Raw genomic sequence first — 25,789 nt, 5'->3', positions numbered from 1 at the left:
GTCAGTGATGATGATTTACGACCTTTACTGGGAATAACATCGACCAGTCTGAATACAGGAAATGTCCCAGAGGGGGGTACTTGAAATAGAAAGGACACATTTGAATGTGATTTTTTTTTGTTTGTTTTGTTTGTTTGCATACAAACAGGCTGCAGTTGCTACCCCTTCTCATTGTGTGTTGGTGTTAAATAAATTGCTTTTCACATTGAATCTGAATGGCCACAGAGCTGCAGCCTTTAACAATTAGTAGAACAGCAGACTAAATGGTTTTCTGTTTGGATGCCTCAGTGAGCTGGAGGTGTTGTCTTGTTGTTTTGATGGAAACATAGTGCCGTTTCCTGGCCAGTAGTGGTAATGCTCCTAATGCACTGCAGGCTTCAGTAGGCCTGCAGACTGCAGGATATAAGGGAAAGGTCAAAAAACACTGGTGGAATGTAACTAAGTACATTTACTAAAGGACTATTTTACACAAGTACAGAGGTGGAAGAAGTATTTAGATCCTTTATTTATAAGTAAAAGTACCAATACAGCAAAGTAAAATATTACAGGTAAAAGTCCTGCATGAAAGATCCTACTACAGTAAAAGTACATAAGTATTTATGAGCTTGATGTAGTTAAAGTATTGCAGTAAAAGTAGTGGTTTGGTTCCTCTGACTGATATATTATTATATATGACATCATTAGATTATTAATAGTGAAGCATCAGTGTAAGAGCAGCATGTTACTGTTGTAGCTGCTGGAGGTGGAGCTAGTTTACACTACTTTATATACAGTTAGCTAGTTTAGTCCAGTGGTTCCCAACCTAGGGGTCAGGGCCCCTCCAAAGGGTCATCAGATAAATCTGAGGGGTGGTGAGATGATTAATGGGAGAGGAAAGAAGAAAAAACAAAGTTCTGATACACAAATCTGTTTTCAGTTTTTGGACTTTTTCTCTAATCTTTGATTTTTGCTGAAATATTGGATCATTTGATTATTTATTGAAATGAAAGCATGTGAGAAGTTTAGAGGGAAAAATCACTATTTGGTGGAGCTGTTAACAACTCATAGACATGTGAAATGTGACCCCGACTACACACTGCTTTTTGTAAGACGTCAAAAGCCAAAAAGGTTGGAAACCACTGGTTTCATCTTTAACAATGTGTTGTATTTTAAAAGCTTGTTATATTATCCATTGTGTCAAATCTTCATCTGAAAAGTAACTAAAGCTGTCAGATAAATGTAGTGGAGTAGAAAGTAATAATCAGAGCTGAAACTATTAGTTGATCAACAGGAAATTAATCTGTAACTTTTTGATAATCAATTAATCATTTCATCATCATCATTTTTAATCAGATAATTGATTAATTCTCTGGTTCTAACTAGAGCTGAAACAATTTGTCAAATAATTGATTCAAAAGAAAAATAATCTCCAAGGATTTTAGTAATTAATTAATTGTATCAATGATTTATAAGGCAAAAAACACAGAAAATCTTCTGATTCCAGCTTTTCAGATGTGAGGATTTCCTGCGTTTCTTTATTTCATTTTATTATAATCCTAATATATTTGGGTTTTAGACTGTTGGTCGGACACAACAAGATATTTGGAGATGTTATCTTGGACAGTTTTTCATTACTAAATGATTAACAAATTAATTTAATAAAATCTCCAGATTAATCAATAACTTGCAGCCTTCGTTCAGAGAATTTCTGCTTTTTTTTTCCTGAAAAATGGACTCAAAATTATTAATCGATCATCTAAATAGTTCATTTTCTTTTGATTGACTAATTGACTAACTGTTGCAGCTCTATTGTAATCCAAGATTCTCACTTACAAACTGTAACTAACAATTATTTCTTATTATTTTTAGTTTTTTATTCTCTCGATTAATCAGTTAGTTGTTTGGTGTAAAAAAATACCAGAAAATTGTGAAAAAATGTCAGTTTCCTGAAGCCCAAAATGCAACCTCAAATGTTGTCAATGCAACCTTATAATAACCTTATAATAACCTTATAATAACCTTGTTTTGTGCAAAAAACATTTAGCATTATAAACTCAGTTCTTCATTGATTAGTTTTTTTTAAAATCCAACCTTTATTGCCAAACATCTGACACCAGACAGCTTCCGTACACCATCGTGTGAAGCGTGTAGGATCAATTGTAGCTCAGAAAAAAAACGTGAGCGTAAGTGCAGAACCCGTCTTGTGTGATCGATTAGGTAATCAGATACATTGGTGGAAGTCAGTAAGGTTTAAGAAAGACAGTTTATTCAGCACTGGGAATCAGCAGGGGTCAAAGGTGAAGGGTCACGTGGGATAAAAGGGTTTGGAGTAAGTTGTTACTGCTGAATACGGCGGATGGACTGGATCTGAGGGGTCTGGCAGTGGGAGCCAAACTCCCTGAAGTGTTTGTACTCCCCACAGTGACGATCACACTCCATGATATACTGGTATCCACGATAACCAGGGTACTGGTAGCACACGAATCTGTTGGGAAATCACAGTTAGTCAGAGAGGGAGAGAGAGGGGAAGGGAAGTAACACATGAGCAAAACGTTGCAAAAGATTATTGTTGTGAAAGGATTATTTTTGAGCTGGTGAAAAAAAAAAAACACACAAAAAAAAAAAAAAAAAAGAGGTGGAAAGGAAATTTAAAAATGTGGAAGTAGCAGCTGGGGACACTCACGCTCCAGACTGGACCTTGAGAGAGCCAACTTCATTGTTGCACCAGCCCATGGCCTGGAGGGAGGGATAATCGTCGCTAAGCTCACCCTTGCGGCCCAGGAAGTTCTCACGCTCAAAGATAGTCATACGACACTCTCTGTGGTTCTGCAGGAGGAGGAAGAGGAGGAGGAGGAGGAGGAGGACAAATGTAAACAATACATATATAAGTTCCCGGTCGCTCAAGTCTTCAGAAAGATCAACAGAAGACGAGCGTAGAAGTGACAAACTTGTTGGATCTACTTACAGCACAGGCAATAGGTCTGAAGGAGGTCAGTCTCTCAATGTGATAGGCGTTGCTGCCACCGAAAGCGTCGCACTGGGGGTACTCTCCCCTCTCCAGGACGAACTGCTGTCCCTGGTAAGAGGCGTGCTCATAACCAACCCAGCTGCAGAAGAAAAAAAAAAGCAACAGAGGAAGATGAATACTTTCTGCTTCTTTGTCATGTTAACTTGAGTCCAATTTCTCTCTTTGGCTTTTCCCATAAATAGAAGTTTTATGATATTTTCTGCTCCTCTCCACAGATGTAAAGCCACTCCTGTCTCTCTCTCTCTATGTGTGTGTGTGTGTGTGTATATATCTTTTTACTCACGCTCCACTCTCCACCCTGAGGGAGCGCACGGTCTCGAAGCCGAACTCCATCACGTTGCTGCACTCGGAGGTGAACTCATGGCGGCGGCCCTGGAAGCACTCCTCGTCGAAGACAATGATCTGACGGGGAAATAGAGACAAAAAAGATGATGTTAGCTGTGATTGTTACCCTGACAAACCAGTTTCTAGCATTAGAATTGTGATAAAGAGGATAAAACTCTATGTGACATATGGCAGCTCTCTCTCTCTCTGAAGAGCTGCTGATAAATTTTGCGCCTTTTTTTGTGGGGGGGGGTTGATATATGTTCATATCTGAGGGTCTAAAAGGCCCTCCTCCAGCGAGAGGTGATGTATGAATCTGAATCCCTCCAATCCGTCAGACTCACCTTCCAGTGGCCGGAGAACTTGGTGCAGTGGTGAGTCATCTTGTCTGGAAGGAGAAAGATCGGTTGGAAAGGCTCTACAGTAGAAGAGATTACAACACGTGATGAGAGAGTTGTTTAGAGAGAAGTTAGTTCAACATGATTCTGATGCAGAAAAGACATTTAAAACATACATGAAATAGTGCTGGAAATCCAAAGTCGCTGTGTTAAACTACAAAGACCTATTAAACAGCAACAGTGTGTATTTTAAAAGGTTGACAAGCACTAGAAACATAAGAGTTTGGATACTGGAATCAGCCTGAAAGCATAAATCCTGGACTTGAAACATCTATTTATAGTTCCTCCACACACAAAAAACTAAAGCGGGTCAAAGAAGCCAAAAGTTTTCATCAAGGTCTCCCACCCGTTCTATCTCTTTATCTTATATTCTGCCCATTTCCTCCCCCTGCTCCCTTATCTCAGCCACTGGGTGCACTGATGGCCTGTGGGGCCCTGGAGCCCGGGCGGCTCCTGTGTTGTGGGGTTAAGGGACGGACTGTGGATATAAGGGGGCTGCTGTGCCCTATCCCCCCCTGGCTAGCTGGCTGTGCTGGCTGTGCTGGCTGTGCTGGCTGGGTGAGGGACTGGGACTCACCTTGCTTTGATGCCCTTTGGTGTCGTGCCGTGGGAATGAGAGGAGCCACGCGCCCCCACCCTTTTAAAGCCTCCCCTGGCAAAGGGCCATGCTGAAAGCCCCGGCTCAGCAGCTGGGAGGGGCTTCGCTTTGTCCCCCCCGACAAAAGCGCTGTTAATCTGTGGAGGGACAGAAGTGCAGACACCACATTATCACCACGGGTAGTGGACACGGAGACGCAGGAATATCAGAGAGAGTCAAGATACAGCTGAGAAAATACTGAGAGTTAAAGGACACGACTGCAGCTGGAAGCCTCTCTCACTGTTTATTTCTCACCACAGCTCCCAGTAATGTTTATTTTAGTATTAACTCATCTGCAGATTCTTTTCTTGGTTAATCAATTAATTCTTTTCCCATAAAATATCTTTTATAATTTAAATGATGTATTCAGTTTTTCAACAAATGGCCCCAAAGCACAAATATATACATTATATATGACAAAAAAGCATCAAATACTCACAAAAGCAAAATAATTGCTGATTAACTTTCTGTCAAACTGCTATTTGAAATGTATTTTGGTCATATATATATAATATATACATATATATGATACAATAACACAACATTAAGATATTTGCAGTCCAAATAAGTGAAGCTACAGGTGATTGTGACACATTTTTGCAACACAAATCATATTTTACATCAAAATTTAGCAAAAAATGTACAGTATCTTGCACCCTATCATATTATGATCATATGTTTTTATATTTGTTCAGTAAATAATTAAAAATTATCATATACATACATGTTTACAGATCCTCACTGCAGCTGTTCCATAAATTCACCCCTTTAACTGAAATATAATTATATTTTTTTTTACATTAGTGATCACAGTTTGTTTTTTTAAACATGTGAATTCCTCTTAAATCACATCAACTTTCTCTCATTTTAAACCAAATTGATTTTTTACAGCAGTAAAGGTAGTTTTATTTACAGATCTTATCTGTTCTAAAGTATGAAAACTGGATTTATGTTTGTTTTTTTATGTATTTCTACACACATACACACAGTCAGTTATGTATATTGATTAAACAGCTGATAATTTCAGCCTTGTTTGAATCATTTCTGCATTTATCTGTCTCCATTTAACCGTTTCATATCAGAAAGGTGCTCAGATATTCAACATTCTCAGCTCATGACTGGCGACATGAAGTCAAAATACAGCCTGGCTGATACGTCAGCAGCGTGTTTATTTAAGGAGAAATGATTTGCAGTGCAGATAGTGCATGCTTATGAAACAGAGCTGCATGTATGCAAGCACAAACATAAACAGCACAGAGGAAGTTATTCATCCAGACATTCAGTGTGGCAATACTTTGCCTGGCAGTGTAGGACAGTAACGCTGCCTTTGATATGCTGCCGTGCTTTATAATAAACAGTATAGTTGAATGTAAGCGTGCGTGTGTGTGTGTGTGTGTGTGTGTGTGTGATGATTAGTAAGAGTTCTAGCAAGAATATCTGGTAGATTACACAATTATATTAGCGACTGAAAGGTTTTTATCATGTTAATGTGTTAAATTTTCATAATTAAAGTCACAGATAATTCTCCTTATCGCATAATATGATTGGAATTTTGACATTTTGTGTGTGTGTGTGTGTGTGTGTGTGTGTGTGTGTGTGACTGCTTACATAATGAACCAGTTGTAAACAAGAGAGCAGAGGCGCTGTATGGACATCACGACTTTCTAAACAACTGCTTTATTTCCTGTGAGCTCCAAAGGAATTTAGTCTGTAATGCAGCTGCACTGCAGGACAGTTTGTTGCTTCAAATTCTGATAAACATGTTTGACCCGAGCGAATCACAATGCAAAAGGTCATTTCTTTAAATAAATACACACACACACACACACACACACACACACACATATATATATATATCAGAATCAGAAAAACTGATCCCTGCAGGGAAATTGCTCAACATGCAGTCAAAAGAGAGAGGAAAGAGGAAATGAATATGTAAAAAGGTAAAAAACTACTATAAAATAAAATAGTAATAATAATAAATAAATGTGCAGTAAGTAAATAGAAAAATGTACAAATGCAAATGTGCAAAAAGTAATGTGCAACGAAGAATCACAGTGTGGACAAAAGTGCAAAAATGGAAACATGCAAAGTAGACAAACAGTAAATTAACAGTAAATTAACAGTAAAATAACAGTAAATTAACAGTAAATTAACAGTAAATTATCAGTAAATTAACAGTAATTTAACAGTAATTTAATATTAAATTAACAGTAAATTAACAGTAATTTAACAGTAATTTAACAGTAATTTAACAGTAAATTAACAGTAATTTAACAGTAAATTAACAGTAAGGTGTGTAAGTAACAGTAATGTGCAAAGGTAAATTGAATGAAAAGTGTAAAATTAACAGTAGATTAATGTCAGAGTACTGATGGAGATGTGCAGTAATTTAAATGTAAGTCAGCAGTTGTGGTTGTTGTTGTTGAAGTTGAAAAAAAAAAGTTCATCTTCAGCAGAAAAAGGAGGATTTATATACAAATATATATATATATATATATATATATATATATATTATATATGTGGATGATCACAGGGAGGAAGAACCTCCTGCAGCGTTCAGTGGAGCACTTTGAAAAACATATAAATATATAATCTGCTTTAATGAAAATGAAACCGTTTCCTCAGTGAAAGAAATGACTGATGCACTGATTATTTTTTCACTTATCGTGACTCATGAGTGAGTGCGGATCAATACCAGGGTGTGATAATTGGCCTGCTGTAGTTACTGACAGAATATTTAAACAGGTGATTCCAGATAATGATCAATAGGTTTCCTGCCGCGTTGTTTACAGCCATGAATTGGAAAAACATAAATACTGCATGTTATTTATAAAGGTCTTCTCAGAACACACACATGAGTCAGGTTCAGACACCTGAGAGGAGACTCGTGATCAGGGAGGAGGGAGTGCGAGAAAGGTGAAAACACTGGTGATGTCTGGAGACGTCACCGAGGGGAAAGTCATGATGTATTAAAAATCAGCAGGTTTCTTCTTCTTGGGAGTATAAATGTGCAGCTTTGAGCAGACTTTGCGTCAGCGTTATTAGATGAAAGGTCGCGGGGTCGATAGATGTCTTCCTCTTGAGTTTGTTTTCAAATTAAAGTTAAACCAAATATTTTATACTAAAATGATACTTTCTTCAATTAATATCTTTGAGAAACGTAAACACGACTTTCATTATATTCTTTATTTTTGTTTATAAGCAACAAATCTCATTAAAAGCTGATTCTCATAACAAGTATCATGTGTGATATATCTTATTCCTCCGTTGTCGTCCAAAAACTATTAAAAACACATCAGTGAGTCTCATCGCTGCACCGGGCGACATGTTCCTTCATCACCATCAACACACTCACGCCGTCCTGCTGCCAGAAATACTCACTAGAGCACCAAATGTAGATTCATCCGCCGCTGGAAATAGTCCCCAACAAATGCACTATTTCCTCCTGTTTGAGTAACATCTGCTGAAAACTACAGTCGCCAGCTGTTTTAGGAAACTACTGAGACTTTTTTAAAAACAATTAAACTTTATATTTGTGAGGTGTTTTTAAATACTGACTCTTGGATCGGAGCTGAGAGCCGCAGACAGATTAGATGAGGAGGAAAATATTGAGATGACCTTTAATTAAATGAGTCAAAGCTCTAAATTTCTAAAGAACTTTGTCTAAAATAAAAGTCTAACTATTTGATCTGATCTATCTGAAAACATAAAACACCATAAAACATAAAGATTATATATCAGAACACACATTCGATTGCAGCTTTCGGTGTCTGACAGTCTCGTCGGCTGCAGTGAAAACACAGAAAGCAACAGGAAGCTCACAGATTACAGAGCAGGATTAGTTCACACCTAATCTGCACATATCAAAATCAGATTAATCTCGCTTTTCATGGTGGAAATAATCACATCTGAAGTGATATAATCCAGACATAATCTGCATGTAATCCGAGAATTATCATCATCATCATCATCATCATCAACAACGTTAATTTCACCTCTAGAGACACGACACAGCGCATACGTAGCTTTTGAAAGATCATTCTTCTCTTAAAAGTTGAATTGATAAGCAATAAAACACACTCTTGCTCAGATAGAGCTGCAGCTAATGATTATTTTCTTTATTGATTAATCTGTTGGTTATTTTCTTGATTATTTGATTAGTTGTTTGGTCCATAAAATGTTAGAAAAAAATGGTGATAAATGTCGATCACTGTTTCCTAAAACCTGAGACGACGTCCTCGAATGTCACAACCCAAACAGTTTACTGTCATAGAGGATTAAAGAATCTGGAACCAGAGAAATTTGGCATTGTTTTCCTAAAAAAAAGGCTAAATTAATTTGATTATGAAAATAGTTGGCGATTAATTAGCTGTTGATTGACAAATTGACTTATCGTTGCAAATCTAGTTAGCATTACTTGTAGCCTTATTTGGCCTGGTGCAATCAGTTACTTAAAGGAGTTTATGTTAGAAAACTTTAAAAGAATAGTTTAACATTTTGGGGAATGCACTAATTCGCTTTCTTGCCAAGAGTTACAACAGAAGATCAATATCGGTCTCATGTCTTTGTGTTAAGTATAGAGCTGGAGGCGATTAGCCTAGCTTAGCATAAAGACTGGAAGCAGTGGTGTTTAGGGGGAGTTATGTTCTTTATGTCTACAGCTGTGAACTTCCTGGAGTCTTTCCATCACAGTGAGGTTTCCAGGTTTGTGCTACAGATATGGAGGACGTAGAGTGTCCAGCGGATGAGTTCACTGTTGTTTGTGAAGAAAAAGTTTTTTGTAAAACTGTAAATTGTTGTTTGTACATTTCTGTTTAAAAAAAAAAGTTAAGAAAAATCAATGCAGCAGAACCAGAAATATCTTTTCTATTCCACACAACCTGGTGCCTACATTACCCACAATGCAACTTGACTAAATTCACTTGATTATGCAGATTTAGGTGTGTGATGCTAGTAGCGGCTAATGTAGCCTGGAGCTGCTAGCCTCCGGCAGAGACGAGGAGCTACAGAGGTCTGATAACTTCACCGCTTCCTTTTACTTTTCAAACTTGTCGTTTTCAGCCCCCAACCGACGCTGACTCAAGTGACATCACTCGAGGCAATTGATCAGATTTCACACAACAGCTCCCTTGTGGAGACACAAAAGGCTTTATGTTACTTTTTACGACAGAGAACAACTGGAAACACACTTAAATGTTTAAAATCAGTGGAATTCACCTTTAAGTCACCTTCAAAATCGAAAAAAATAAATTCACAGGAAATCAGTTTGTTTAAATGGAAATGTGTGAATTGGCCTGAATTTCTTTATTGAATGAAATGATGTTCGATCCTTAGAACAAAAACACCAAAGAAAAGTAAACAGCACAGAGCAGAGAGAAAAGAAAGAAGGTCAGACAGCTATTATGAACGACCAGCGGTAGCATGTTTCCACCCAGCTGGTTACAGTAGTTCACCAACCAGCTCTACTAGCAGTCGCCAAGCCTCCAGTATGAGCTACAGTATAGTGTGATGATGTGTAGATGAATTTCTCAGTGACTGTGATTAAAAGTGTTTCTACCAGAGTTTTACAAGAGCTACATTCTGCCCTCATGAAATATGTTTCAGGGGCATTTTAGATATTTTCCAGAATTACAGAGAAAAATCTGGACACACTTAGCAAAACGTATTAAGTCTTTGTTTAACTCTTTATTTTATGAGGGCATTTCAAAGCCCCATTCATACCAATTCCACAAACATTTTTTAAGGGATGTTTTGCCCCCATTCATTCGGGTTTCTAGGTGTATTATTTACTTTCAGACAGAGCTAGGCTAGCAGTTTCCTCCTGCTTCTAGTCTTTATGCTAAGCTAGGCTAACTGTCTTATCACACAGACATCAATCTTTTCATTCATCCCTCGAATAAAAAGTGAATAAGCTCCCAAAATGTTGAACTAATTATTTTTATGTAAAGTCAAGTGTTGTATATTTTTTAAATGTTTATTATAACATGCATAATGTAAACTGACATGTAAAGTAAAAACAGACACATTTTTACTTCCGTACATATACTTAACAAATGTATTTATTGCCTGTTTTCTGGATTTTTTTTTTCTTGTTGTGATTCTTCAAAACCAAGAAACAGTACGATCCATATGATTTAAAAGAGTGAATCTTTGTTTTTTTTTCTCATCACAGGTTAAAACCTAAAGAAAATGTATCTTTGTGTTTGCCTGTGTAGGTGATAGAGACCAGAGATTACCTCTTTGTGCCCTCTGGACCTTTGCATTCCTCCTCTCTACATGCGACTATAGCTCACAGCCCTACCACACTAACACATGGGGAAATGCCTTGGTCAGTGGTTTCCTTTGATAGCAAAACGCTTACAGGCAGGCCAGAGGGGCCGGCGGCGTTTCCAGGCTATGCGATGACCCGGTGGCTTTGGCACTGGCCAACTGTGATGACGAGAGGCTTTCTATTGTGCTGTGAGCCTCTACGTTTGGCCTTTGCCAGAGTATAAAAGCTTTGGTAGAGGGTTGAAGGGACCAGCACGAGCCAGCCTCCCTCACACGGCACTGCAAGCTATACTAACGCAGGTAAGGGCACACAGACACCGACATCCACCACCAGCATCCATCATCATCATAGCACAGGAGAGACGACCAACACATCCAGAGCACAGGGCCCACTCCCTGCCCACCACACCCAGGAAAAGCACCCCTCAGCCTGGGGAAAGACCCAGGCAGAAGTCGGGGGGCCAAAATGAACCTCCCACATAAAGCTTATGTTTTATTCATAAAATCCCAAACACCTTTTAGATATACACAGAAAAACATACATACCCACCAGCCCTGTGATAACGTTCGAGCATCCACTTCTCCTTCCCTCTCACTCTCTCTCTCCTCTGCGATCTTGTCACTTCCATTTACACCTCTATTTATGTTTTCCCCCCACTTGTCTTCCTCCATCTCTCACCCAGACTCTCCTGAAGCCCCTCACCATGTCTCAGACTGCCAAGTCCGCCTCCAGCCAGGGCACTGATGCCAAGGACAAGGGAGCCCCTGCCCCAGCTGCCTCCAGCAAGGCCACCAAGACCGGAGAGCCTGGCGTGGGATCCTTCAGAGTGAGTCACTGCAGCAGCTTTACACATCTACAGAGACTGCTTTTATAAAATATCTTTACATTTTGTATTATTTAAAGGGTCAGTTCAACCAAATTCAACACATCTACTCACTTACTGTTTTGGTTTTATTTAGAGGTGAAAGGAATTTAGTTTGTGGTGCTAACAGCATTTTAAAAAATAACATTTGAAGCACTGAGGATTTTAAAACTTTTCATGCTCAGCCTCTTTGCATTGAAGTCACAACAAAAGGCAAATGGATAATGTTTGTGATTTGAGTGAACAGACCCTTTAAAGGTGTTTCTCACGCAGGTTTTTGCATCGCTTAGAATTTGTTTCTCTTTATTCAAATATGTTCACAAAGTGGAAGCACTACTTAAATGAAATTACAGTATCAATACCACTTAAACAGTAAAATAACATGAAATATTATCAGCATATATTATACTGCATTTTTTATTATTGATGCACAAATGCTGCATTTTAATGTTAAAACCAGCTGAGATGGACTTTAACTATTTTACATCCTGTTCAAAAGTTTAATCTACACTAATTTGCTTATATTCTATAAGATTGTCATTTGTTTTGTGAGTAAAATCTTAATTAGCAAAGTCACTAGTAGCTATAGCTGTCAAATAAATGTTCTGCAGCAGGAGTAAATAGTACTAGACAATGAAAATACTTGTCTTTAGTTGTTCTCCAGCACTTATTCGGGTGCTTAAATCAGTTTTTTTTTAGTATTATTATTACTCTGGGATCTTCTAACAGAAGAATGTGATGCTTGTTGTTCTGTCCACTGGTGTAACTTGCAACATCTCCTCTGTGCAGCTCATGATGTTCGACCAGGAGAACTTCCAGGGAAGGATGATTGAGGTCACAAACGAGGTTATGAACGTGTGCGACCGTGGCATGGATAAAGTGCGTAGTATCATCGTGGACTGCGGCCCGTAAGTAGACACACACACACGCAAACCCCCATTTTTAACCAGCTACATTTAGACAAACAATCTCTACAGTTGCGTATACTTTTCCCCTAATTCTTCTCTCCTGTCCTCTTTCCCCCTCTTGTGCCCCCCCTGTGCCTGGCGGCGCCCCTTCTCCAGCTTTGTTGCCTTTGAGCAGACTAACTTCCGTGGGGAGATGTTCATCCTGGAGAAGGGAGAGTATCCTCGCTGGGATACCTGGAGCAACTCCTACCGCAGCGACTGCCTCATGTCCCTCAGGCCCGTCCGCATGGTACGAGTAACAGTGAGACTCATCCGCAGATTATTTTCACAATTTTTCTGTAAAAATCTGCATTATGATTTGTCAGAGCACAAGGTTACATATTCAAAGGTCTTGTTTTGTGTTTTATTTAATATCACATGCTAGCATTATGTTTAGTATAATAGCATGCCAAATTTAGCATGTTAGCATTCTTATGTTGGCATGTTGGTGACCTGTTGGTTGCCTTCAGTCATTAGGATTTATATTCTTGACATTGTGAAAGTGTTTACCAAATTTCAACCCAATCCATGCACTAAAAGTCAACACATTTCACTCTAGACCAAAGACAAACACTGCCACTTATAGAACCACAGCATAATTACTTAAATTACACCAAACCAGAAATAGCTAAAAACAAATGTTAGAGATGAGCTCTAAATTTGAACCCTTTTCCCTTCCCTCATTTCCGCCCTGCAGGACAGCCTTGAGCACAAGATCTGCCTGTATGAGCTCTCTGACTTCAAGGGCAACAAGATGGAGATCCAGGAGGATGATGTGCCCACCCTCTGGGCGCATGGCTTCTGCGACAGAGTGGGCAGCGTGAGGGTGCCAGGAGGATCGTGAGTACACACAAACACACATTTCAGAATGGAAGGATTCAGTAGAAGATCAATACATAGGCTTGTGTTTTTATACTGTGTGTCATCAAGAAATTAGAAGAGTTTGTCATACAGCCTGAGAGCAAATCCATTCGCCCATTATCCATATATAACTAAAGTGGAGGCTCTGTACTGCAAATATTGTTTTAGACATAGCTTTAGAGGAAGCCGCAGGCCTCTGGAGTCACACTACAATGTAGTTGTTCATAGAAAAGGATGACATGTCATCACAAGGCTTAAAGCTGACTGTGTGATGTTTTGTTTTGTTGTGTATTTATAGAATAGATTTTTCTCTTGACATTATGACTTCCAACTCTCCCTGTAAAATACAGACGTGTTCATATGGACTGTTCCACCAACAAGCTATGACTTCTCAACCTCTGATGAACACCTTTCCTTAAAAACAAATTCTCTCATTTGGTGTTTTGATGATGGTGGTGCAGGTGCTCCTAAAGGCACCCTTACATATCTGTTAGGCAGACTAGAACCCCTTTATGGACCCATAGAACCTACTTGATTACATTCAGAACCTCTAGGAAACTTCTCCAAGACCACTAAATGTCTTAAAGGACTTATAGAACCTCCTAAAGGACCTCTAGAATCTCCTCAATGGTCACTAAATGTCCTAAAGCACTTATAGAACTTCCTCAGTGACCACTAGAACCTCCTCAATCACAAGTAGAAGCACTACAAACTCCTCGGTGACCACTAGAACCTTTTTAAGGACCTCTAAAACCTCCACCATGAAAATGAACCTCCTATGGGATTTCTAGAACCTCCTGAGAGGCCACTAGAACCTCATAAAGATCCCCTAGAGCCTCCTCAATGACTACTAACCCTCCTAGAGGACCCATATAAGCTCTACAGTGACCTCTAGAACTTCCTCAGTGACTACTAAGGGACCTCTAGTCTCCTGTTTATCCAGAAATCATAATAATAATACAGTAGGAGCTAAAAAAAGTCAAATTAAATCATAGTTGTGTACAAACTATGAGATTCAAATACCTGTGGGGAAGATTTTTCCCTTGTAGAGTCTAAACCACTAAACCTCCAGTATACTAACACTCTTCATTCTCTCTGTGTGTGTCTCCCAGTTGGGTGGGTTACCAGTACCCTGGATACAGAGGCTACCAGTATCTGTTTGAGTGCGGTGACTACAGACACTACAACGACTTCTGCGCCTTCCAGCCCCAGATCCAGTCCATGCGTCGTATCAGGGACATGCAGTTCCACCAGAGAGGATGCTTCACCCTCACCTCCGCTAGCAAGTGAATGACCCCTGCTGGCCGTCGGGTGCTGTCATAGACATGCAGCCCCATTCAGCTTTTTATTTCTCCAAACGCCCCCCCCAACCCCCCCCCCCCCCCCTTTCTCCAATCCTTTCCTAAACCTCCACCATCATCGCTCCATCCCGAAGGAAAGACAGCATGAGAGCGTTACACCGGACAACCTTAACTGACTTTTTATGGTGCTAAAAAAATAAATATGTTGTGAAAAACCTGAAACCTTCTTGGCTGAATCCACTTTATTCATTGCACAGAAAAATCACTAATGTTTTGGGTGATATTACTGTATAAATTGATGGTGTTTGGGTGGTTTGTTATTACATTTTCACAGTTATACATTCAATACCTGCTATCTTTAAATATCCTTTGGTATGACAAAATTATTATTATTATTCCTAAAATAATTACACAGTAATCTAAGATGTTGCCATTTTTACTGTAGTTTTATTGTGTTTTGCACAAATACATGGAAATCATCATAATCATAAAAGTAGTATTACAAACTCACTTAGTTTTCAGATATCATATATAGCATATATTATTGAATTAAACAATCACTATAAATATAGTGATTGTTTAATATATATATATATACAATAAAAAATAAAAATAAAAAAATTGTACAATATATATATATACAATACAGTATATATACAATAACAAGGTACTTAAATTATAATATTAGACAACTAATAATGATAATAATGCAGGGAGCTGTTTACAATCAGCAGAAATTAAATAATATATGGAGGTTGAAAAAATAAAAACATTCAAATAATTTCAGTCAATAATTTCATGGGCTTTAAAAACAATTTCAGTCCTTGCAGGTTCCTTATTTTGCAGTTAAATAGTAGAGTTGTAGTGTAGTAGTAATAGAGTTTCATCACTTCTTTCACAAAAAGAACACATAAACAAAACATTTTCATTGTATAACATATATATACATTACTTTAAAAGGAACTTATTTGACCTGCTTGTTAATACATATCGTATATTTTCATATTAACAGCCGAGACTGTTTCCAATATTTATTTTCAGAGCAGTTAGAGAGTCTAAGGATAATGTTCACAATACATTTATTGGTTGCTATGTGATTTATAAATGGACCATCTTTACCAATATACATTTTACTGTAACCTGAGGATGGTATTATGCTGTCTTTGCATTTGGGAGTCTGACTGCACCATTCGGATTGTGTTAAAAAATTTGCTGCATAATCTTTTGGCTGAGTTTGAAATTCATTAACAGACATTGATTTAATTGACAGAGTGTATTTTTAAATAAGACTTTATTAATCAAAACAATTTTCATTTCACCACAGACTAGTTGTTAAACATTATCAATTGAAATTACAGTCAAGTCTTGTGAAAGAAAATACAAAATAAAAAGGACAATGACAATGACAATAAAAAAAATACAAACAAATAAATAAACATAATACAATGAAATAAATACAAATTGCATTTTAAATATTTTCAACAATGGAATATTATAATATATACTGTATACATAGTATATAATAATAATATAGTTTAATAATGAATCGTGCATATACTCTTTGTTTTAAAGACATTTTAGAAGTTTATAAAAGTTTATAAAATCATGAAGGAAAAGACATTTGTGAATTTTTAAAAAAGCGTTCCCATTATAATCATCACATTTACAATAAAGTCAGTCTTAAGTGTCTTTATACTTAAAATATACTATAACATGTGTAACAGAAAATTTAAAAGTGTGTTTATAACATAGACTGTGTAAAAATATTTTATTTTATAACGGTGGAAATGACGATTAAATACATTTAGTGAGTTTACGTCACGTCATGTTAAACTAGGCCACATGCTGCCTTCACTGATCCTTGAAATTCTCTTTATCCATGCTCGGAAGTTGTAATATCGTTTCGTTGCGAGTTTGTTCATTTTGATATCACACGACAAAATCGAATCTGTAACAACATAACATGAGAAAAACACTTTTAACTCGTGGCTGATATCTTATTTGAATATTATCTATCTCTAAATGTTGAATATTTTAAGGTAAAATGCCACACACACTGTGCCTCCATCTCGTAACGCAGTTAATAATTCCGACAGCACATAAAGGCAGCAGTGTGCTTCATAACACCTAGCTACCAGCAGACACTTGAACATCAAGCACAGAGAAAAGAACCATGGCTGCACTTTTCAAAGCAAGGAAAGGTGAGTACATCAAGAGAAACAATCTAAACAAGTAAAGATTATATTAGGAAACATATCTGACCCAGTTATTAGCTTTATATTAGCTACGTGTACTGGAAATACCTGTTAGCTTAGCTTGCTACGTAACGCTAACCAGTGAGTTAACCTATGTGCACTTTGCTAGACTAAACTAGCAAACTCATTAATCGATGTAACACTTTAATTGATAACATGAGAGTAAATATAATAGAAATATTTGCCAGCTTTGACTTAACACGCGGTCATGTGTCATAGAAATTGCTGTTAGCTTCTCGGCTACATAAGGTTATAAATTAGTCGGCTAGCTGCGATTATAACACTAAAACAGGTCATTTTCGAAGAGAAAAATTACATTAGCGTGTTGCCAAATAGTTTCACATTTATGTTTGTGTCCTTGAGGTGTTTTTAAAACTCTCAGTGTGAGCCAAAGGTTACTGATGATGAGGATGACCTTTCACCTAAATAACAGAAAGCTAACCGGTGAGCAGGTGCTGCCTTCAAAGACAGAATGAATTTAATGTACTGCAGCAGAATAAACAGCTAGTAGTGGAAGAAAAACTCTTTACTCAAGTTAAAGTATCAATACAGTAAAGTAAAAATACTCCATTACAAGTACAAGTCTTGCAGAAAGGATCCTACTGCAGTAGAAGTACGTAAGTATTATGAGTTTGATGTAGTTAAAGTAGTGGTTTGGTCCCTCTGACTGATATATTATTATATATGACATCATTAGATTATTAATAGTGAAGCATAAAAATCACTATTTGGTGGAGCTGTTAACAACTTATAGACATGTGAAACGGTACCTCTAGCAGAGGAGGAGCAGTTTTATGTAAAAAATTTCTGAACGTAGATGAAGATTAACAACACGTCTTATCTGGTTTCATAATCATAATGTTGGTAAAATATCCAGTTTTATCATCCGGTTTCAGCACTTTCTCTCTACTTCTTCTTATTTCCACCGTCCTGTCAGTGTATCACATCCTGACCTCGTCACAACAGATCAAATCTCACCGTGAACTTTGTGAATCATAACGTATCATAACACCCGTAACAACATCATGTGTCACTTCTGGCTGACTGTTGGTGTCTGTGCAGCTGCAGCCGGGTCTCATTGTTCAGCAGTGACTCAAACCAGTCGATCACCTGTAAAGAAACAATACTCACACTGTACAAACTGTATCCTGTAACAGAGTCATCAGTGCAGTTTTATGAAGAATAATAAGGAATCAATCAACGACACCATCTGTGTTTTTTCTTAAGTGAAAATGCAATTAGCTGAATTACTTTTTATAACCTGAAAATTATAAATAGAAATCTTTCCTCCCAGTGTTTATACTTCGTTAAACATTCATTTGGAGCTGCAATGATTAGTTAATCCTCATTTTTCAAGCAAATAAACCAAAATATTTGAATGTTCCAGCTACTCAAATGTGAAGATTTGCTGTTTCTTTGTCACATATGACAGTTAACTGCATATTCTAACATTTTAGACTGTTAATCAGAAAAAACTGAAGACGTCACTGTGAGATATTTCACTAAAAACCACAACTGTCAACCTGAAGTCAGTGAGATTTATCCTCTGTGGATCATGAACGTCTGAACAACAATGTATGTTAATCCGTTCAGTAGTTGTTGAGATAATTCAGTCTGGATCAAAGTGATCGAATGACTGACGTTAACATCCGTAGAGGAATGTTGAGCTGCAACGATCAGTCAGAAAGACAGAAAATTAATCACCAACTACGATATTTTGATAATCGTATAATCGTTCAAGTAATTTTTTGGGAAAAATGCCAAATTTCTCTGCTTCCAGACTCTTAAATACAGATATTTTCTGGTGTCTTTACTCCTCTATGACATTAAACTGAGTATCTTTGTGTTGTCGGTCACTTTGGGAAACTGTGATCGACATTTATCACCATTTACTGTCCTTTTCTAGACCAAAATGACTAACCCGACCTGTTTATTTCTCTCTCTCAGCTCTTGGCTTGTGTCTGAGTGGATGTCGGAGTCTGTCGCAGCTGGCAGAGTTACCAGAGACTCATCAGATCCTGAGACAGACCTGCAGAGACTTCGCTGACAGAGAACTGACCCCCATCGCTGCCAAACTAGACAAAGAACATACTTTCCCTGCCAAACAGGTACGTAAACGCCGCAGTCCGATGTCTGACAAACCACATGAGAACGGAGGAGATGGTTTATGTTTCACGTTACTGTTTGTCCAGATCCAGGAGCTGGGTGCGATGGGGGTGATGGCCATGGAGGTACCGGAGGAGCTGGGCGGAGCTGGGATGGACTATCTGGCGTACAGTCTGGCTATAGAGGAGATCAGCAGAGGCTGCGCCAGCACGGGAGTCGTGGTCTCCGTTAACAACGTGTGTGGAGGAACTTTAAGCTTTAATATAATCTGATCAAACGTTGTGATTGGTTCAGCTGCCGGTGTGTTCATTAATTTTTTCTGGCTCTGCTCTCTGTGGTTCTGCTCGTAGTCTCTGTACATCGGACCCATACTGAAGTTTGGTTCAGAAGAACAGAAGCAGCAGTGGATCACGCCGTTCACCAGCGGAGACAAAGTGGGCTGCTTCTCCCTCAGTGAGCCCGGTAAATAAAACACCTCACACACACACACACACACACACACACACACACGTATGCACAAGATAAAAATATAAATTAAAGCCAAAAACTCAAAATAAATAGATAAATTAAAGCTAGATAAAGAATAAAAGTAAAGGGGGAAAAACAAGATAAATAGATTCATCTGAAGGCCTTTACACAAACACAGCGACGCGAATAATCGACACAAAATTGCGAAATAATCGCCTGCAAATAGTTCACATCAAAACTATTCACACCGGCAGTGATGTGAATTTGCGACGGCTCGTTCTGCCGTCAGTCAGCAGCTGCTACTGAGGACATGAGACGCTGAACGCAGGTTGGAGCAGTTGTGGATTGAACACATATAACGCTCCCCTCTTCTTTTAGAGTGAGGAGAAGAAGGATGAGATCATCATCATCACAGGAAGATGTTGACATCATCCTCCAGTGATGATGACGATGATGATGATCTCTGATCTGCGTTCAGTGTCCACAGAAGCAGCCGTTGGACAAACTGCCTTCACCAGGCTGACTGACAGCAGGAAGTTACTGAACCTAAATAGTTTGCATGTCGGCTCCACGAGAAGAAATCCACAGTGTTTGTATTTATAAAAACATGATGATGATGCTGATGATACCTACCTGTCTGCCTGCAGTGCTCACAGACAGACCTGGAGCTGATCAATCAATATAGATACGGTAAATATGTTCAAAACATACAGCAGGATACTCAACACCCAGAAACAGCTGTTTGTGCAGATTACGCTTTGTGATTGGTTGATGCTTTTATTTGCTGTGTGAAAAGTCTGAAAAATCGACCTCGTTCTGAAAAAAAATCGCTTTTTCGCCTCTTAATGTGAAAGTTCTCATGACTCAAGCAACAGTTCGAAAAAATATATTGACGTGCGAATTAATCGCACGAAAAAATGGCGTCCAGTGTGTAAAGGCCTTGAGAGGTCAGAAAAATATACAGAAAATAAGCTGAAACAGACAAACAGTGAATCGACAGAAGATGCAAACAAACAAGAATGAAATTTAATTAACTGTAATTAAACAGATTAAAGGTGTTAGCAGGTTGTATAGTTTGTACATAGAATATAAAAGGGAGATAATGCAAACGTAGCAGAGCTCTGGGAAGTGAGATTATAAAAGTATATCGATGTGACGAGACGTTATTATTATTATTATTATTATTATTATTAAGTTGATGTGTTTAAATCAGTGTATGATAGTAAATAAAGTTCAGGACGTACAGTAACTGGATATAAAACTTTAAACTCTTTGAATACAGTGATAACATACAGGTGAAAAACATTCAAATGCAAGATGTTCATTAAAACGCTGAAAATGAACATTAACTTGCATAATTTGAGTTTGGCCTTCCTGGCTTCCGTACCCTGGTGGAGGAATATCTGCAACACTGATTATAACCATATTTGAACACATGCAGTCATGTATAATAATACAATAAATAATAAGGCCAAGATAAATACAATAATCAAAGTATTAATGGTACTGAAATGTTAAAAGATTTACACGTTTAGTAAGTTTACGTCCATCAAGCTGCAGACGAAAGAGCTCAAACTGAAGAAAGTTTATCTGGTTTTTCACTTTGAGAACAAAGCAAGAGAGTCGAGTTTTGGGTCATTTAGTGATGAAATGTTGTGACGATACAGACGCGTCTAAATCCTCTTCTTATGATTAATAAGATTTTAATCTGGATGTTCAGGTAACGGCAGCGACGCGGGCGCGGCCTCTACGATAGCGCGTCAGGAGGGAGACGAGTGGGTGCTGAACGGAACCAAAGCCTGGATCACCAACAGCTGGGACGCCTCCGCCACCATCGTGTTCGCCACCACAGACAAGAAGCTCAAACACAAGGCAGGACGCCGCTGCCGCCGCCGCACGTTGTCGCACTCACAGATCACCATCACCTGTCTGTTTTTTATTTCCTCCAACTTGCTTCTCTCCTCCGTGTCTGCAGGGCATCAGCGCGTTCCTCATCCCCATGCCGTACCCGGGGCTTTCTCTGGGGAAGAAGGAAGATAAGTTGGGCATCAGAGCTTCGTCCACCGCCAACATCATCCTGGAGGACTGCAGGATACCGCTGGGCAACATGCTGGGACCCCGCGGCGCCGGATTCAAAATCGCCATGGTACCAAAAACACACGCTGGAGCTGCTTTACACGGATCCTGACGTCATCCACACACTTATATTTCACTGTTGCAGCAGATGACACGACGTCAAGATACTTGTACAGTTTCTCCAGCAGAAAACACTAAAAACATAATTAGATTCTGGTGCAATTTAATCAGCACAAACTCAGACCAGCCTGTACATAAAGATGGACGTAGCGAGGTGTGCACACTTGAGCTAACGTTAGCTACTTTAGCTAAATAGCGCTAACAGGACTTAATATCTCTAGAGAGAAGTTGAGGCTGTCGGTGGGAGCTGCTTATTAATTAAATACAAGCTTTAATCACACACACGTGTTAGAAAGTTCACGGCTTCATTACACCTGCACAAAACTTTAAATAAGGAAACGTGTCGTCTGTCTCTCACACAGCAAACTCTGGACAGCGGGCGGATCGGTATCGCGGCTCAGGCTCTCGGTATCGCTCAGGCTGCTCTGGACTGCGCTGCAGACTACGCACACAAACGCACCGCATTCGGAGCCCCGATCGGCAAACTGCAAGCCATACAGGTAACACTGATCAGTAGGGATGCACGATATTGGATTTTTTGCCAATAACTGATCTGCCGATATTTCCAACTCATTGTGGCCGATGCTGATATATGCACATATTTTTTCCAGCTGGCTGAGGAGACTTTTATGCATGCAGGCATAGACTGTACTAAGTATGATCAAGAAAGACAATATATGAAGGAAGAACTCAGGAAGACTGGAGTTCAGGAGTTCAGCATTAAAACTTTAATGAACCTGCCAAGTTGGTGCAGCAGTAGAGTTTTCTTTGAGTTTATTAGACAGACAGGATCGGGGCTCGGTGCTCCGGTTGGATCCACATGGAGAGCCAAGGCTAACGTTAGCTGGGAGGCTAGCGGAGCGTTAGCAGCAGCATGGCTGGAGGGATGCACAACCAGCTAGCCTCCCAGCTAACGTTAGCCTTAGCTCTCCATGTGGATCCAACCGGAGCACAGAGTCCCAGTTTGTTATTCAGGTTAAAGTGGGAAGAAGCAGCGGGTCTGACGGACAGCTGAGTGAAGTGGAGCCTGCAGAGGAAACACCGGGACCGTCAGGGTGAGACTGTCCGTGGAGGGAAGCACAGTCAGGCAGCGGAGGAGAAGGCTCAGAATTTGCCGATGCCGATATTTCATTTTAGAGCTTTTATCGGCCGATGACGTGCCCATAATATCATGCATCCCTACTAATGAGTCTTTTTTTTTATGTTTATTTTGTGAGTCCCCTAACTTTATGATGCAGAGCCCCGTCACAGAGCCATAGATGACATCCAACATTTTACAATAACTTGAAAGCAGCAAATCCTCATGTTTGAAAATGTGGAAACAGAAACAGAAAAGCCACTGTACACTACCTGCTCAGCACCAAACAGCAAACAGACACAGTTAGCTGTAGACTAGCTGGTGAACATAGTGGAGCATTTAGCAGCTAAAGAGCCAGATATTTCCCTCAGGAGTTGGTAGAGAGTAAAAACAGAGCTAAAAGAGAGTGAATATTGAACTTACATTCACCAGGTGGACATAAACACGACTCCACATGAATGATAATGTTGCTCCGTAACTGCTGGATGTGGAAATAAGCAACTGTTTGCTAACAAGTTCAACATATCAACTTAAAACATGATGTTGTGTCAGAGTTGTTTCACTACTTGTTTCATTTTCTAGTTCAAGCTGGCTGACATGGCCGTGGCCCTCGAAAGCGCTCGTCTGCTCACCTGGAAGGCTGCTCTTCTTCGAGACGCTAAGAAGCCTTTCTCTAAGGTAAAGTAACCTCTGACGCAGCAAGTTTCACATTATCGACAAGTTTAAGACTCAACCGTCGTCCCTCGTTCTCCTGCAGGAAGCAGCCATGGCCAAACTGTCAGCGTCTGAAGCCGCCACGTTCTGCTCACATCAGGTCAGAAACCAACAAAACTAGTTTAAAAACACTGATTAAAACCTCCTCAACAGCATTTATTTTAAAAATTCTGTTTGTTTGTTCTTCCAATCAGGCGATCCAGGTCCTGGGTGGGATGGGTTACGTGGCGGACATGCCCGCCGAGAGGCACTACCGCGACGCTCGCATCACAGAGATCTACGAGGGCACCAGTGAGATCCAGAGACTGGTGATCGCCGGCCAGTTACTGAAGGAGTACCAGCAGTAGAAACACCTCAGTACCTTCTGGTACAATACGAACATAAACCCCGACACACGTCACATCATCACCTCATCCGTAACGATAACGAGATGTCAGCTGACGTGCAGCTTTTATATGTTTTTTTTTTTTTCTCGCAACAGGCGACAGATCAGAGATCACACTACAGGATTGATCTGAATCTACTCGTCCGTTATTACCTCCAACGTCTCCAGAAGGGCATTCAGGAATAACGTCACAGTTTCACACCCGCCCGCCTCCGCTGCCTTAAGACGACGTCCGTATGTTGACAGTTTAAAGGGTCAGATCACCCAAATAAAATACAAATAACTCTTACCTCTAGTAGTGTTAGAATATATTAGAAAGTTGAAACTATGAACTCCAGTATTAACACTCTCCGTCTCATTAAAACCAGTCCGCTCCATTAAAACTCTGCTGAATCAACTGTATCAAATCAAAACCTCTTTATGGGTTTTATGGTATTTAAATCGCCTCCATATTACCGCTGCTGATGGTGGTGACGAGGTTGAGTTCACAGCAAATCGGGCGTTGCGGTGAAATACGCCAGTCCTTCCTCTTCGTTTTTAACGAGGGCGACGTGTTGAGGCTGCTAACGGCGGTGAGAAAGAGAGAGAGAGAGAGACACAGACGCCGGTCGATCGAGCTAGAGAGTGAACGGAGAGAGAGAGAGAAAGCTGTTATTTTCTGATAGTTTCACAGCGGTTACAAATAAACGAGCCTGCAGAGCTGCACCGCAACGCCTTATTATATCTTAATAAAGCAGAAACGGCCAAATCATGCAGCCAAACCTCAATAAGTAACTTCCTCTTGGTTTTTTTTGTTTTTTTTAGCACGTTTCTCTCCCAGTTTGAAACCTCTGCTCTAACTCTTAACAGCATCGTCTCTACACGCAGGTAGTTTTGGTTTTATGTGTCTAAGATTGTGAGATTTATTTCCTGCTGCTCAGAAGATGAAGAAGAATTTAAATAAATATGATAAAAAAAAAGCAACTGTCCTTTCAGAAATATCTAATTTTACTCTGAATAGTCCATCAAATGTTTGTTTAGTTGCTACTTTCTACAAAATGTTTGACAAAACAATCCCGACTCAAGGTTTTCTTACTGTTTGTGTCCATATTGGACTTTTCTGCAGCTCATCATTTACGTCCAAAGCCAACGTTCAGTGTCAAAGCTCCAAAAAGCTTGTAAACGGATTATTTTGTCAAACAGATGAGCCGAAAGAATCAATCTCCAGATTCCCAAAGTTTGTTATTTTTATATGATTTTGGGTGAACTGGCCTTTTAAGAAGATGAGTTGTTGTCCTGTCCTTCTGTTGTTGTTTTTTTTTAATCAGTTGTTTGCTTCCTGCAAAGAAATACTGAACATTTTATGAGAGAAGTTTCACCAGCAGGGGGCGACGTGGTGCCTTCATGTTTCTTGACCCATTTCTGCTTCACACAGACTGAACATCGTCATCATCATCATCATTATCATCAGGAAACGCTGCATTAAAATCTCATTTACACTCTTTTTTTTTTCAGAATGTACAGAGTTTGACTAACCCAGTCAGAGTTTATACTTGAATCATTAACTGGTTTCATGTCGGCTTGTTAGAGAAGCTGAAAGCAGTTTGAGGTTAAAATCTGTGAATGAATCAAAGACTGTAAGAGGCTGTAATGAGATGAAATGAATCTACTCTGTTGTTGTTTTTCACAGACCTCTTGTGCCTCCAATGTACATATTTTATTGTAATTTATTGCGTGCAAATGATAATAAAACCACACTTCCTGTTGATCATATTGAGAAATTACAGATTTTATTGCATCTGCTGTGGTGACGTTTAGTCAAATACTGCACTGAAGCACAATTTTGAGGTACTTGTACTTAACGAGTATTTCTATTTTACACTACTTCATCCACTACATTTATCTGACTTACAGTTTACATACAAAACAGATGATTATCTTATAAAATAAGATGAATTGTCATCAGTAAATAATACATTTAGTTAAATACTGCACTT

The 25,789-nt window shown here is 39.1% G+C and overlaps 3 protein-coding genes and 1 long non-coding RNA gene across 5 annotated transcripts; 3 read left to right on the top strand and 1 right to left on the bottom strand.

Annotated features, from left to right (window-relative positions):
* Positions 1-2,223: 2,223 nt before the first annotated feature.
* On the bottom strand, positions 2,224-4,389 carry cryba4 (crystallin, beta A4). Of its 2 annotated transcripts, none has more exons than XM_044333033.1 (6): positions 4,307-4,389; positions 3,676-3,749; positions 3,291-3,409; positions 2,945-3,086; positions 2,663-2,805; positions 2,224-2,464 (listed from the first exon to the last, which is right to left on the bottom strand). In XM_044333033.1, the coding sequence occupies exons 2-6, from the start codon at positions 3,712-3,714 to the stop codon at positions 2,317-2,319; spliced, it is 591 nt and encodes a 196-aa protein (XP_044188968.1). In that variant the 5' UTR covers positions 3,715-3,749; positions 4,307-4,389; the 3' UTR covers positions 2,224-2,316. The 2 variants fall into 2 exon arrangements, with proteins under 2 accessions (XP_044188968.1, XP_044188967.1); XM_044333032.1 differs by having other exon boundaries at positions 3,676-3,719; positions 4,307-4,356.
* On the top strand, positions 2,625-25,565 carry LOC122968094. The gene is made up of 4 exons (XR_006398748.1): positions 2,625-2,635; positions 3,784-3,787; positions 9,627-9,633; positions 24,133-25,565. It is a non-coding gene; the product is annotated as an uncharacterized LOC122968094 (long non-coding RNA).
* On the top strand, positions 10,843-14,833 carry crybb1 (crystallin, beta B1). Its single transcript, XM_044333025.1, has 6 exons — positions 10,843-10,939; positions 11,323-11,466; positions 12,292-12,410; positions 12,567-12,699; positions 13,147-13,289; positions 14,423-14,833. Exons 2-6 carry the CDS (start codon positions 11,344-11,346, stop codon positions 14,598-14,600), a joined length of 696 nt encoding a protein of 231 aa, XP_044188960.1. The 5' UTR covers positions 10,843-10,939; positions 11,323-11,343; the 3' UTR covers positions 14,601-14,833.
* Positions 16,696-25,565, top strand: acads (acyl-CoA dehydrogenase short chain). The gene is made up of 10 exons (XM_044333008.1): positions 16,696-16,812; positions 18,814-18,974; positions 19,059-19,208; positions 19,323-19,434; positions 21,161-21,312; positions 21,416-21,586; positions 21,999-22,136; positions 23,297-23,392; positions 23,472-23,528; positions 23,623-25,565. Exons 1-10 carry the CDS (start codon positions 16,785-16,787, stop codon positions 23,773-23,775), a joined length of 1,218 nt encoding a protein of 405 aa, XP_044188943.1. The 5' UTR covers positions 16,696-16,784; the 3' UTR covers positions 23,776-25,565.
* Positions 25,566-25,789: the final 224 nt, after the last annotated feature.

Source organism: Thunnus albacares, chromosome 18 (assembly GCF_914725855.1).
Source record: "Thunnus albacares chromosome 18, fThuAlb1.1, whole genome shotgun sequence".
Taxonomy (NCBI): Eukaryota; Metazoa; Chordata; class Actinopteri; order Scombriformes; family Scombridae; genus Thunnus; species Thunnus albacares.
The sequence above is the reverse complement of the archived record's forward strand: the minus strand, read 5'-3'. Positions and strand labels throughout refer to the sequence as shown.

What these genes read in the sequence shown, in the direction of transcription:
- cryba4 (XM_044333033.1), bottom strand. Translation starts at nt 3,714, where the DNA reads ATGACTCACCACTGCACCAAGTTCTCCGGCCACTGGAAG. An exon ending in AGTTCTCCGGCCACTGGAAG is followed by an intron (nt 3,410 to 3,675) that starts GTGAGTCTGACG and finishes TTTCCCCGTCAG; the next exon opens with ATCATTGTCTTCGACGAGGA. An exon ending in TCAGACCTATTGCCTGTGCT is followed by an intron (nt 2,806 to 2,944) that starts GTAAGTAGATCC and finishes CTCCTCCTGCAG; the next exon opens with AACCACAGAGAGTGTCGTAT.
- crybb1 (XM_044333025.1), top strand. Translation starts at nt 11,344, where the DNA reads ATGTCTCAGACTGCCAAGTCCGCCTCCAGCCAGGGCACTGATGCCAAG. An exon ending in CTGGCGTGGGATCCTTCAGA is followed by an intron (nt 11,467 to 12,291) that starts GTGAGTCACTGC and finishes TCCTCTGTGCAG; the next exon opens with CTCATGATGTTCGACCAGGA. An exon ending in ATCATCGTGGACTGCGGCCC is followed by an intron (nt 12,411 to 12,566) that starts GTAAGTAGACAC and finishes CCCCTTCTCCAG; the next exon opens with CTTTGTTGCCTTTGAGCAGA.
- acads (XM_044333008.1), top strand. Translation starts at nt 16,785, where the DNA reads ATGGCTGCACTTTTCAAAGCAAGGAAAG. An exon ending in ACAAGAAGCTCAAACACAAG is followed by an intron (nt 21,313 to 21,415) that starts GCAGGACGCCGC and finishes CCGTGTCTGCAG; the next exon opens with GGCATCAGCGCGTTCCTCAT. An exon ending in CCACGTTCTGCTCACATCAG is followed by an intron (nt 23,529 to 23,622) that starts GTCAGAAACCAA and finishes TCTTCCAATCAG; the next exon opens with GCGATCCAGGTCCTGGGTGG.